Below are 14,066 nucleotides of genomic sequence, written 5' to 3'. Positions count from 1 at the left end.
ATAATTATACTTTTTTGAGCAATTTATATCGTACTATTTTTTTTTTAGTTCAAAGAGTCAACTAAAAAAATCCTACGAGTTTTTGTTTGAACATTAAATTTAAAAATTTGAGAGTTTTTTATCCAAAGTAAACAATTTTTTGCGAATTTTTCCAATAACATTTTTTTGAAGCATTGTAATTAATTGAAAATAAAATATTATTTATTCATATTTATCTGTTTTCATCAGACTTCGAGGTATAAATTTCACACATTTTGAGCTAAAAAATACATATTCAGTTCAGAGATATACCGTGACAAAGTTGTTGGGTTTCACATATTCTGGTGAGACTGGGAAGGTAATCAAAAATAACAGTGGCCTACTAGGATTAAATAAAACGTACCCAATAAGCCATAAAGCATTTAAACGGCAACACTGAGTAATGGCGCTGGAGTCCCCCATCATAGCTTACCTGACGAGCTGCGTGAACCGTGATAATTCTTTCTGAAAAGAATATAGATTAAAAAATTATTCTATTATTTTTAATTTTAAAAATTAAATAATACACTATACACTATAAAAAATTACGAATTAAAACCTATTTAAATTTAGAAAATTAAAAAAAATAAAAAAATAAATTATCAAAAATAAAAATAATAAAAACAAGATTGTTCTACCATTATATCTACGTTGTTAGTCTTGAGACAAGTTCGGTAAGATGGAAATGGTGTATCTATTAATTTAATTAATTTAATTAATTTGGTTGTATATAATTCTGTGTACTTAAGGTATGTATGGTGACACACACGCGCGCGCGCGCGCGCAAAAATATAATATTATACAGGATGATGCAGATTACTCCCAAGAGCCGACATATTCCTCATGAAAAAGTAAGTCGAAAATGTCAATAGCAAAAAATTATAATATCAATAATTTTTAAACGATGAGTTTTTGAAAATGTTCAACTAGAGCATAAAGTTCGCGTCGTCAGGTACGGCAAAAAGTGACACAGCCGCGTGAACACTTTATATCACTAAACGGTACGGTACCAAATGAGTATCGCAAAGATGAAATCTACTAAAATCTATTGCGATATTCTTAAATTAAGTTTGATTTAATTGATGAGAAGTAATGCCAATTGCAAATTCGATACGTGATTTATATGTTTGGATAATTTAATTAATATTGATTTTATTTATAAATTTGTTTCCCAATCAGAAATGATAATAAAATTTGACATTTTTTTTTGACATTGAATCGATATCGATTCGATAGGTTATTACTTAAAATATATTTCAAAAATTCTCTTTACTGATATAAATGATGCTATATCGAATTTACATTTGACATTACTTCTCATGAATTAAATCAGATTCAATTATCAGATATGTCTTGGCGCTGAGTTGCAAAGCACAGACTTTGCAACTCGTTCAAATATTGTGCTATTTAACGATATCCGTCAAAGCGTTCGCGCGGCTAGCTGCTTAGTTGCGCCGCACCTAACGGCGCAAACTTCCATATCTTGTGGTTAGACATTTTCATCGTTTAAAAACTATTGATATCACAACTTTTTGCTATGGATATTTTCAACTCACTTTTTCATGAGGAATATATATATATGTACGCACGCACGGTATCACTAATGCCTAGCCATCTGAATTTGCAAGAGTATCGAAGCATGTTCACGCGCATTTCTTTATAAATATTCATGCATTATTATATATTGTTAACGGTTATTCGAAAAATGTAACGTAAAATTGAACTAAATTTAAACTAATTAGCTAGTGATTAATTACTTATTTTGAGTATTAAAAGTACTGTTTTAAAATTTAAAATAAATAATTAATCATATCTATCAAAACAGATAATTAATTAATGGTCAATTTAATTTTACCAGTAGTCTACAAGGATATATGTCAATATATTTTTTTTTCTATCGTTTAATCTTCATTTGTATATATAAGAAAAGAAGAATTAAAAAAATAATTTTCGCATTATTCTTTTATAAAAAATAAAGTTTGAGAAAGTGAGAAAGAATTGCAGAATGTTGTGTCTAACGATTTCATTTATAAATTATTAAATTATTTATAAATTATATGTTTAATTCAAATTATTTATAAATTAGTGTGTTTAATTTATGTTTAGTTAAATTTATTTCAATTTTAAATTTACGTTATATTTTTTGAATCATTAGTTACGTATGAATATTTAGTAAAGGAACGTACGTCTTGAACATATGGTACCTCAGTATTCCTGTAAATTCAGATGGCTAGATATGTTAGTGACACTGAACGTGCCGGCTCTTAGAGGTGGTCTGGATTTCTGGATCACCCTATGTGTGTATAAATATATATATGTATAAATATATATTTGTATATATAAGTATGTGCATCGTGCGTGCGCGCGCGTGCATCTGCGTACATATAAAAATAAAGTGAATCTACTTTTGCTGATATTTGCATGCAGATACATTGCCTATATGCAATATGCAGAGAAATATGTAATTTTTATATCGATATTGAACAAACAGCTTTTGCACTGTGTGGTGTATATCTGAACAGTAAAGAGGGAAGTCCATCGGGCCAGTCATCATCCCTGTCTGAAATTTATTCTAAAATATCAGAAACATTCTATTGTTGTAAGAACTTATTGAAATCATGTTAGCCTAAGCGGACATACGGGATGTGTCATCAAAATTCGAACAAATCGAACAATTTCTTTAAACAAAATGTTTTTAATAAAAAATTAAATATTACAAAAATTTTTTTAGCATTTGGAGGATCCCTGTAGAGCACAATTATTCAATATATCTTCCATTAGCTTGAATGACGACCTCTATTCTCAGTCTGAAGCGTTCGCACGCATGCTGTAATGTAGCGCTGTCTGTGCCGATAAATGCTGCCTCAATAGCGGCCTTAATGACGTCACATTGGGATACTGAAATTTGTTTGTGACCCTTTCAACTACGCTTCATACGTAGTATGTCCAAGGGATTTAAATCTGGGCTATTGGGAGCCGAGGCGAGCAACTCGGCTTGTCCTCACAAAGCATCTGTTGTATCTTTAATATATGTACGATTTATATCGAAGGTTCTTCTCAGCAATTCGACTGTTGATTCGCTTATACCAACAATCGATACTAATTTTCGCATTACGAAATAATTCATCCGAAATTAGCGCTTGAGCCCTTTCAACGGATCCTCGTGGTGCGTTATTTCGAGTGACTCTTCCTTGCTGACATACTGAAACTTTCGCTGAACTGTTCTAAAGCCGTATATTTTGCCACAATGTCATAAACAGTTGATCTCGGGTAGCTAAAAAACTGAATTACTTCCGTTGCTGAGCGCCCAGCGCGAAAATTCGATGATCGCAGCTTTTTGATTATATATTCCGCACTTGATTTCAATGCGGCCATTTTGAGAATATAGCTGTTTACTAAAAGCATTAGGCTTTCTCGGACGCCAACAACAACCTCCGAAGGCACAATATAGCATTGTCCGGATTTTGGTGACGTATATCCCTGTATATCTTGACATCCTGTAATTAATTTATCTATTTCTATTATCAATTGATTAATTTTATTCTTATTTATCATCAACATTTCTATCATCGCAATTATATCAATTATTTATAACTTGTTAGTGGTCTGGGTTACCTGTATATTAAGATAGTCTATATTTTCTATTTTCAAAAATTTTTTCGGCATTCAGAATGGTTCCAAAATCTATAAAAAAATAATTTTTGTTAAAAAAATACCCGTAAATAAGGTCAAATTTTATCTTGCGATGGAACCTAAACTAACCTTTAAAAATGCTTTATTAGATCCTAAAAAATTCAAAAATAATCATTATTTATCCGAGAAATGAGAAAGTTGTAAGAATAACGTAGTAAGCTAGTTTTAATATTGGTTTATACATAGAAACCAACAGTTTGCCATATACCATAAGTTTAGGAAATCACATCTGTCTAAAATATTTTGCATTTTAACAAATTATTTTGTGTTTTTAACTTTTTTTTATTGATTTGAGGATTTAATATTTATTTAATTCTTTTATAATTTGAATCGATAAATAATAATAATAAATATGATCAACAGCATTTAGTCATTAAATGTAAATAATCCGTGTATCCTTTTTATTTGTAATATTAGCGAAAAAAACAGGAATTACGTAAAGAAATATAATATATACACAGAATAAGGCGCAAGCATCCTGCTAAAATGTAATTGTATATATGTTCTTCTTCAATGTTATTCTCATTGTTTTTTTTGGACTCTGATAGTAGGGGAAAGTGGAGAGATTGAATAGCTGGTGTGCCCGAGTTGAAATCGCATCCGCATGCAGTAGCTCATTCCGTCAAAATTAGGAACTACATATGTCAAAAATATTAAAGCAACTTTTAAATAAAATAGAATCGACATATATTCGACTTGAGAAAATACAATTTCCATTTCCCAAAGTTGATATAGAGAAGATTGTTCCAGTAATAGTTTTATATACGTTTTAGTTTTTAGTATTAGTTTTATATACGTTTCCTGTGATCATTTGTCAAAACATGAGATATCTTTAAGAAACGTATATAAAAATGTATGAACAATATATGCCAATAAATACTACCTAGATAGTTTCTACGTATAGTAGATAATTTCTACGCCTGAGACAATATTAAAGTCTAAAATAACTTACTACGCTATTTTCGCCACTTCATGGATAAATAATAATAATTATTTTCATACTTCTTACAATTAGTATGAACAAAGGATTTTTAAAAGTTAGTTTAAGAGTCGCGAAATAGAATTTGGCCTTATTTACTAATATTTCTTTCAGCTTGATTAAACAATGGGAACCTGTACCGACGACATTAAATAATATTTCAGTTCCTTTCATTATACTACAAGCATTCCATTATACTGCTAGCAATATTTTCAAAGTGTATTTTCCACAAAATCGATCTAGAGAACTTTTTTAGTTTGCGCGTTCTGCTTTTCTGTATTGTTTGAAACCTTATATGTCTCATTTAAATAATTAAATAAATTGTAAATATGATTAAAAAATAAAAATAAAATGATTAGTATATTCGTACCTATCAATAATTTCATTTATCAAGTATTATTTATTGTATAAGATAAATAAATAATATTAGTGAAAACTTTATATTGTCTATTACAATGAAAAAAAAATTAGAAATTCGAAATATTTATTTTTCATTATTGAAAATTGTCTAACTAAGGCGCTAACTTTTTTTGTTCAGATGTTCAGAACTTTTAAAGTGCATTAGACTATGCGCGCGATTCGCGATTTAAAAATAGTTGTGCAAGATTTACACTGCTTCGTATATTCGATATGATGATTTAGTATTTAATAGAAGAATTTATCTCCTAAGACAAAAATATCACTAAACATTGTATATGTCTTTATACATATGTAATTACTACTTGTGTAAAATATATATTAAATATTTTTCAAAAAATTAGATTTAATTTTTTAATTTGAATAATTAAAAAAAATAAGAAAGTTACATTCAGCTATTCATCGACGCGTATATCTCTACCCGAATCTCGTGGAACAATCATTTAAAAAAAAACAGATATTATATCGACGCCTGAGTCATAAAAAATGCTATATCGAAAAAAAACATGAAAGGCCTTTGTCAAAAAATTAATGTAAAGCAGTCTATTTCGCGTAAGGCGTGAAGACCGCTCCATCGGAACGCATACGAAGTATACGAAGTATAAAGCGAGAAGAAAAGTCTTTTTTCTTCTCGCGATTCAAGTTGTACGAAATTAAAGAAGAGTATATAGCGCAATATTTTTTCTCATAAATTTTATAATATGACTGAGAACGGGTCTTAATTTACAATCCTGTTTCTCGCACTCATTTATTCATCTATTATTTAATTTTCCGTGACTAAATATGTATAATTTATGAATAGTCAATATTACGCTATATAGACTCTTCTTTAGTTTCATGCAACTTGAACCGTTCTTCTCACTTTCTCGATATAAATCGTACTTCGCATGCGTTCCGACAGACCGATCTGCCTCATGCGAAATAGACCGCTTTTCATTCATTTCTTGTCATAAACCTTTCTTTATGTTTTTTTCGTACTCCTTATATAAAGAAAGAAAAAAAGAAGAGTTAAGAAAAATTGAGATTTTTTTTTTTTTTTTTTAAAGAATTTTGGAATGCATAAAAGGATCACGAATCATAACTATTTGCTTTATAATGTTGCATAGTTTAATAATTCACGACTTTTGTATTTCGCAATTTATTGAAAAAAATGTATTTCAATCTTATTCAGTACAATATAGGTACGCAGTGTTAGTAAAACATGACGCCTCCTCGCCATGCCGAACTCACCGTATTTCGTCGCCTTTGACTGTTTGTATATTTAATAAAATATAACAGTTGACATTTGAAGATTCCAATAGTGACAATAGTTTTATGATTTGATCGAGCGATTATATTTTTATATTGATATCATGGATTTATGCCAAACATATAATTTTTACATCAAAGAGTACCCAATACTAGGGTTGAAACGTCTATATCTTATTTTTATATATTGGATTACACACGAACATTGACATTTCCTTTACATCACGTTTTTATTTGTTAATTTATTTGGAGAGCCTTATATTGCATTTCTATTTTTATTATTATTTTAAAGTATAATTCAAGAGTTTTTAAGCGCGCGCGAACTTTGGTTCATGATCGTATAACTTTTTTCATCAAATTATAGCTGTTCAAATTTTAAGATTTTTGTAACATTACATATGTTTACAATTTTAGTTACATAGCATACATACCCTCCCCCCCCCCACACACACACACACACACACACACACACACACACAAACATCATGTATAAGTATGTACTTTTTTGAAAATTTTATAGAAAGTCTAAAATTCAAGTAGCTATAACATTATGAAAAGAAATCGAATCAAAACTTGTTCGAAAGTTCTTGAATTATACTTTCAAGGTCATTGAGTTTATTTAATTTAATCAGTTTTTCTTTTGTCACAAAAAATGTTAAAAATGGCAAAAATCGCCATTTCATTTCAATTTACTCAAAATCTTGACAAATTAGACAAATTCTACCAACAGCGTAATCAGCGCGAAAAAATTTTCAAAAAACATATTATCGCACTTTGGAGAGATTTTCTTATAACATTGTATTATTGAATTAAATTAAAGTTTCACAGATTTTTTTTTAGTAATTTGTGAAATTAGGCAAGATGATGCCAATGACTAACTGTTGTATACGACAGAGGGAATTCTATGAGAGAGTTGCACACATATACAGGCTCGGCAATTATAGTGTGGAACCATGGAGCGTTCCACATTTAAAATTTAGCTTAGTGTGGAAATCCACACCTAAGAATTGGATTAAAAATCAACTGTGAATTTTTTTAAATGTGCGCAGATGTCGATGGATATTTATGATGGCAGTACAATTGTGCACATAGCAGAAATTTAACTTTTAAGTTTAATGTTAATTATATTGTCCGTAACCGTGTGTCGTATGCCGTTATCTGTATAAAGAATTGACTAATCACAGTCAAGCATTCTTCTCTTGAATTGAATAAGAAGGGAATACTCGAATGTGATTAATCAATTCTTACAATTACGGCATTCTTACGGTTACCAATTTAAATGATCCCTTACCGACTTAGACAGAGCGTCGCAATTGTAGAAAAAAGACGCCAACAGAGAGCACAAAAATAAATGAAAAATAACAAAAGTCGTCATTTTATACTCCCCCCTCCTCCTCTTTTCGTCAGTCAAAAATTTCGCACCTATGGGCGAGGTAAGTTGCCGCCTCTGCATGTATAGGATGAATAACTTTATTGCTGAGAGCGAACAGCATTTCTTTATACATAATGGCTGATTTAATCTTCTCTCTAAGAACATGACGAATCCGAGAGCTCCTTCTAGCCCATGTGCAGCAAAACCAATGACATGCGCACTCGCTCTCTATATTTCTACATGAGTGTATACCGCGCACGTAACATAACACAAATATGAATCTCGTGCAGTCAACCTAATATAAAGGGGTCTCCTAATACTAACAATTACGATTCTAATATAATCATTAATTATTATGTAAAATTATTTGTTAAATGTAAAGAATTGCCTAATAAAAGTATGAAATTCTTTTAAATTTTATCCTTCAAACATACTATTAATATTAAAAAATAGTCTATGGATCAATTTCCCCAGTTTGAAGAATCAAAAAATGCAATGACTATTTATTTTTATTTTTTAATCATTAAAAATATATCTAATTGTTTAAATGACATATTATAAGGCCTCAAATGATGCAGAAAAAGCAAGATACATGATAAAGGAAAGAAAAGTCCTCTAAATTGATTTTTGTAGAAAATATAATACGCTTTAAAAACAAATATTGATAATGTATATATATATTGAGGGAACTCAAATATATTACCGAGCCGTTGATACGAGTTCGTTATCCGATCTAACTGAAACTTGGCGGGAATTTTTTTTTATGGATTGGAATCATATTCTGAGAGATGCCGCGGAAAGAATTCGAAAAAAAAAAATTTTCTTCAAATGTAAAGATGAGTCATCCTAATACATTACATAAAGTTTTTTTGAGAATTGATAAGACTAACAGTCAGTTTTCGCTTTTAGCGAAATTTTGCTATTATGTCTTATATCGTGAATTTTAGGTAACCCTAATTCATTAAATTATAACATTATAGACAATTATAGCATTTTGGTACTAAAATTTTCATTTCAAGATAATCTCAGGAATCTATCCTTAAGTATTAAGTTTACGGAATATCCTACAAAGAAATACGATATAATGCTCATAATTTACAGAATAGAAGTTTTTGACTGTTCAGATTATTTTTAGCCACGGAAACATTTAAATGATTAAACATATTTATTAAATCATATCACTGAAGTTATTGGAATCGTATCAGTCACAAAAAAGGATGTTAAAAAATAGCCGATTTTTGCCCCTAGCATGTATGTAATTTGCATGGCTTTATTATTTCTTATAGTTTTATAGTTGTAGAATCATAATAAAATTTATTTGCCATAAAAATGAGTTAAAAATCTTAATAATTGTAATCAAATAAAATATTTTTTAAGTGCATCATTCGGGTTTTTTTTTTTTTTTTTTTTTTTAATAAAGATAATATATTTTGACATACATCCGTGATTGTGTATTAATAGATTTGTTCAACAAGCATTCAGATTCGTATTCGGTGATGTTGATGGCATACTCCCCCGTATTTATTTTTGTGACGAATCATGTTTGTCGAGAAAAATGAGAACATAAATTATTCATCTTTGCGAATCTTCTGTTTTTATCCTTTTATACTTTAATAGCAAATGGATGTCACTATGTAATTTTATGACCAAAATCTATAAGAAATAATAATATAAATATATGCTGGCTTAGGAGCAAAGGCTTTTAACATACTTCTACATAGGATTAATAATTGAATTAGAAGCCATCGCTTTTAGCCGAGACATTAATGTAATAAAACGAAAGCTTCTTAAATTGTATATATAAATTACGGATTGTAGATTATCGAGAAATTTGTATACGAATGAACGCAAACGAAAAATATGTGTGTATGTGCAAAAAAGATCGAGACGATATAGAAAATCTTTCCAGATGTAAAGAGACACACTTACGATCAACGCTTGTATCAGAAGGCGGCATCAAGGCCCGGCCGTGGATTCACCTTCCGGAGTTTCTTTGATTCTCCCTTTCAGCGATACTTTGGTACCACTTGAAAAATATGATTTGCAGAGTGCTCAAAGCATTGTGTTCTGTAGTTTTGTTTCTTTTTTTTTATTTATCTTAATAACCTATTGCAATATGTTTGTCGCGATTCTTCTTTTAAAAAGATTCTAGTGCTCATGCCGCCGAAAACGGGCGCGAAACGTGATGGGCGACTACGATGATTAATATAATATTCGAGAATTTTGAATTGCAAGTTAAATTAAAACACAATACGACTACTCATAAATACTATGTTAGTACTTGATTAATAAATTAATTAATTTATAAATCTCGTTTTGATTAGAACGATTTCAAATATCGCGAGATGCAATATTTGATCGCGCATATCTTTATACTTCTTTGAAAAGGAAAATATTTGCCAGTTTTTTCTTATTTCTAATATTACATCGAATAATCATGTGTTGCAGTTAACCTTGCTTGCGTTTCTATGATCAACGTGTACTAACTAGTAAATTATAACTTGACTCGAAAAAGTTATACTCCTGATGAAAAAAAAGTACAACGTTTACAAACTAAACAATATTTAATACATGAAAACGATATATTATCAATTCCATAGACTTCTATATTATACACTAGACCAATAATTTTCTTATTTATCGTACTTAAAAGTTGTCTTCAAAAACTATGTATTATATAAGATCTACGTAAACTGAACATCTTAAATATTTCATTTATTTTTGATGATATGAAAAAAGTTTCAGATAGAAATAAAATGGTTTCGAGGGGATATTTTAGTCATATTGATTTTTTCTAGATGGAAGCACTAAAAAAATTTCTAGATTTTCACTTTTTTAAATGGAATAACATGAATTTTTTACATAATATGATTTCTCTAATTATTCTGCGTATAAAAGTGTTAGGGTAAAACTATAAAATCAATAGTTTATGAGATATTTTATACTTTATTCTGGCATATGTTGACATAAAATGTTAAATATCTCTATTAATAACTATTAGTAACTATTAATTGTTTGATATTCGTATCTTAATATCTTTTACGAACAGAATAATGATATGAGTCAAAGAAAGATGTAAAAAAAATACATAGTTGCTTATTTAAAAAATTGTTTATTATATTTGGCCTACATAAATAATTTTTGATTTGTATAAAGTGACCGATTTGATTATCAGCGAAGATACATGACAAAATAGTTTATATTAATGTGATCAGTACAAAGGGGGACATCATATAGTGGAAACAATTATTTTATGGTTGGAGACATTTCAAAATCAACTTCATTTTCTTAAATGGAATGCTATATTTTTTTTATTTCGTTGCATGACAGCTCTTTTTAAGACAAATTCATAGATACATTACATAAGGACATTCAAGGTCAAGCTTGACTGATTACAAAATTCATAATGAAATAAAATTCAAATGCAGCCTTGTATATCTTATGTTCAAAGTTTTGACCTTGGATTCAACGGATAATATTATGTCGATGTTTACGTTAATGGAGAAATATTTTGTTGAAGAAGTATGTTACTTAGTAGGAGATTAATCGTAGCACTGAATATACAATAATTCACAAATTGTGGATATTTTGATAACTTTTGGTGAATATGTGAAAGATGTGTAGCTAATAAAACTGCAAGAATATATATTAAATGAATAATACCTGGATAGATATGAACATCATTTAATATTATGGATTGATTTACGATCAAAACAATTTGATATATTACATATAAAAAATAACAGCCTATGATCATGTTGTGAGAGAAACAATAATAAAGCCAATATAATTGCCACTTTGACAATGATTAATTTGCATTCGCATATAAGCATCCGTAGAATTTCAGAACACAGTTATCAATTATTTTTCTGTAATACAAAAAGTTTTTAGCTCTAGACTACGCATCATTACTACGCATATCACTTCATATACATAATTCTAGTTTATTTTTGTTTTATAGCTTTTGTTCTTTAAAAATACAGCTTTTGTTCATAAAAATTACTGAACATACTTTAAACATTATAAAACATGGAAATGTAATAGTTTTTTAAAGTTTTTAATTTTAACATTTTTAAAAAAATCGCAAAGACTGACATCCAAGATACAATATGCGGCCGCCAAAGGCATAAAAAGAATATTTTGAACTTCGGATAAATGGCAGTTTAAGTTCCGTTTTAAAAAAAGAGAAGAAAGAAATAGAAGAAATGTAAAGTCTCATATCTTTTTCAGATCCCTTGAACTCTAGTGACCATGAAGGGTTAAACAAAATTGTATAATTTTTTTTTACATAATAATATGATTCTTCTAACTATTCTGCATATAAAAGTATCAAGGTAGACATATCAAGGTAGATAAAACTAATAGTTTACGAGATATTTTATACTATATTGTGACGTATGTTGACATAGAATGTTAAATATCTCATAAATTAATTTTTTTAATAATCGTATATTAATGCACAAAATAATAAGATGAATCAGTGGATGTAAAAAAAACCACATAGTTACTTTAAAAGAGAATATGTATGGGAATACATGGATAATTTTTTAAATAAGCAACTGTGTATTTTCTTTACACTAATTGATTCATCTCATTATTTTGTACATAAAAGTATTAAAGTATGATTATAAAAAAAATATACAGTTATTTAACATTTTATGTCAATATGTGCTAGAATAAAGTATCTCGTAAACTATTGATTTTTTGATATGTCTATCTTCATACAGAATAGTCTTTATATACAGAATAGTCAGAGGAATCATATTATCTAAAAAAAAATCATTCCATTTAAAATTCAATTCTATTTAAAAAAGTGAAGATTTTATGTCTTTTTAGCGTACCATCTAAAAAAAAAAACAAAGTGAAAAATACTAAATTACGATTTCTCCTTCGAAATCAACAACTTTTGTTTGAAACTTTTCTTTCTATTTTTAAAAGCAAGAATTATTCAGATGGCCTGTTTTAGATGTTTCACTCTGTATAACAAAGTATCTTTTAACATGTGAATACAACAAATAGGAAATAAAAGTCCTAGATGGTGAAAATAGATCTTTTAAATCTATTTTAGATGATATATGTATAATCCGCGGTAAAGTTTGAGACGGAATTCTATTAATACTTTTAAGACTTCCACGGGAATTTTCTATACAAAGACTATGCTTTTCGCGAATTATCTTCGTGTCCAAATCCATCACTAGAATGTCAACATTTCGTGAATATTGTTCACTTCATTAAGGCGAGAAACAGCCTGATACTGAACTGTTCCTCTAAACGATTCCCCCTATATACGCTGTTTAGAGATAGAAGAAGAAGGGAGGGGAAGGGGAGGAGGAGAGAATGGAGATAAGAGAGAAAATATCTTTGTATTAATTGTACAGAATTCTATTTATAATTTTATGCATCGTTTAATACATTTGAATAATTAGAATTACAAATTTATAATGCTCTATTTTTATAAATATTAAAGACGTGTCAAATATGCGCAAGTATAAATACTTCTGATTGAACAATATTGTATCTGACGTAATGAAAATTAAAAATCTATACAAATCTATAAAGTCTGTTCTACAACAGAGTCGCAAGTCGTAACTCGTAAGAAATTGGCCAATCACAGTTAAATATGACAAAAAAAATTAATTATGATTAGTTAATTTCTTAATGGGTGTTTGCGACCCTATTGTAGAACAAGCATAAGCGCTGTGAATAGAGTCATGTTCAATCAAATCAATCAAATTATAGATCTTATATGTGGATGCACTTTTCCCTTTAGATAAAAATAGACAGTAAATACATTGTATCTTCTAGCCTTTGTTGTACCAAATATATACAACGTGCATACTCGAACTTTGGTTAGGTTAATTGATGATCTTCCAGCAAAAATGATAAGACAATGTGTATATTGGAGGAAGAATGACAATATTTCCTTTCATTTATAAATAGTGAACGATTGTAACGATTGTAAGGCTTTTACTGGTATTATTTTCAAAGATACCAGAAGATTTGATTTATACGATGGTTGCGAGGAGGCTCACCAACTAAAATAATATCTCACTAATTACATGATTTCATTTTTATTTCATATGATTCATCTGATTACAAATTATTTCATTTGATTACACAATAATTTCTCGTGATTGCATAATTATCACATTTTTAGTGATTATAAATGATTTTATTTAATTACTGATTTTATTTTATTTAGTTAGAAACACTGTAACGCGGAGATAACTACTTAATATAATCGTAATGTATTTGTCAAATAACTAAAACTGATCAGTTGAATTTTAATTTTGGGACTGAACAGATAGTTCCTCGATATATAGGAATTTTAATAATTTG

The 14,066-nt window shown here is 28.8% G+C and overlaps 1 protein-coding gene across 2 annotated transcripts in view; it reads left to right on the top strand.

The window, feature by feature from the left end:
- LOC108694196 (dnaJ homolog subfamily B member 6-like) overlaps positions 1 to 14,066 on the top strand; it is a 36,583-nt gene that overhangs the window by 17,394 nt on the left and 5,123 nt on the right. The window contains exon 4 of one of the 2 annotated variants that reach the window (XM_018203547.1): positions 9,637 to 9,747. The exons of the other annotated variant lie outside the window; for it this stretch is intronic. Coding sequence (XP_018059036.1) covers positions 9,637 to 9,747 — 111 coding nt within the window. The remainder of the gene's footprint in view (positions 1 to 9,636; positions 9,748 to 14,066) is intronic. 2 annotated transcript variants of the gene reach the window in all.

This window comes from Atta colombica, unplaced genomic scaffold (genome assembly GCF_001594045.1).
Source record: "Atta colombica isolate Treedump-2 unplaced genomic scaffold, Acol1.0 scaffold118, whole genome shotgun sequence".
In the NCBI taxonomy this organism is placed as follows: domain Eukaryota; kingdom Metazoa; phylum Arthropoda; class Insecta; order Hymenoptera; family Formicidae; genus Atta; species Atta colombica.
Note: the sequence above shows the minus strand (reverse complement) of the source record. Positions and strands in the feature narration are given on the sequence as shown.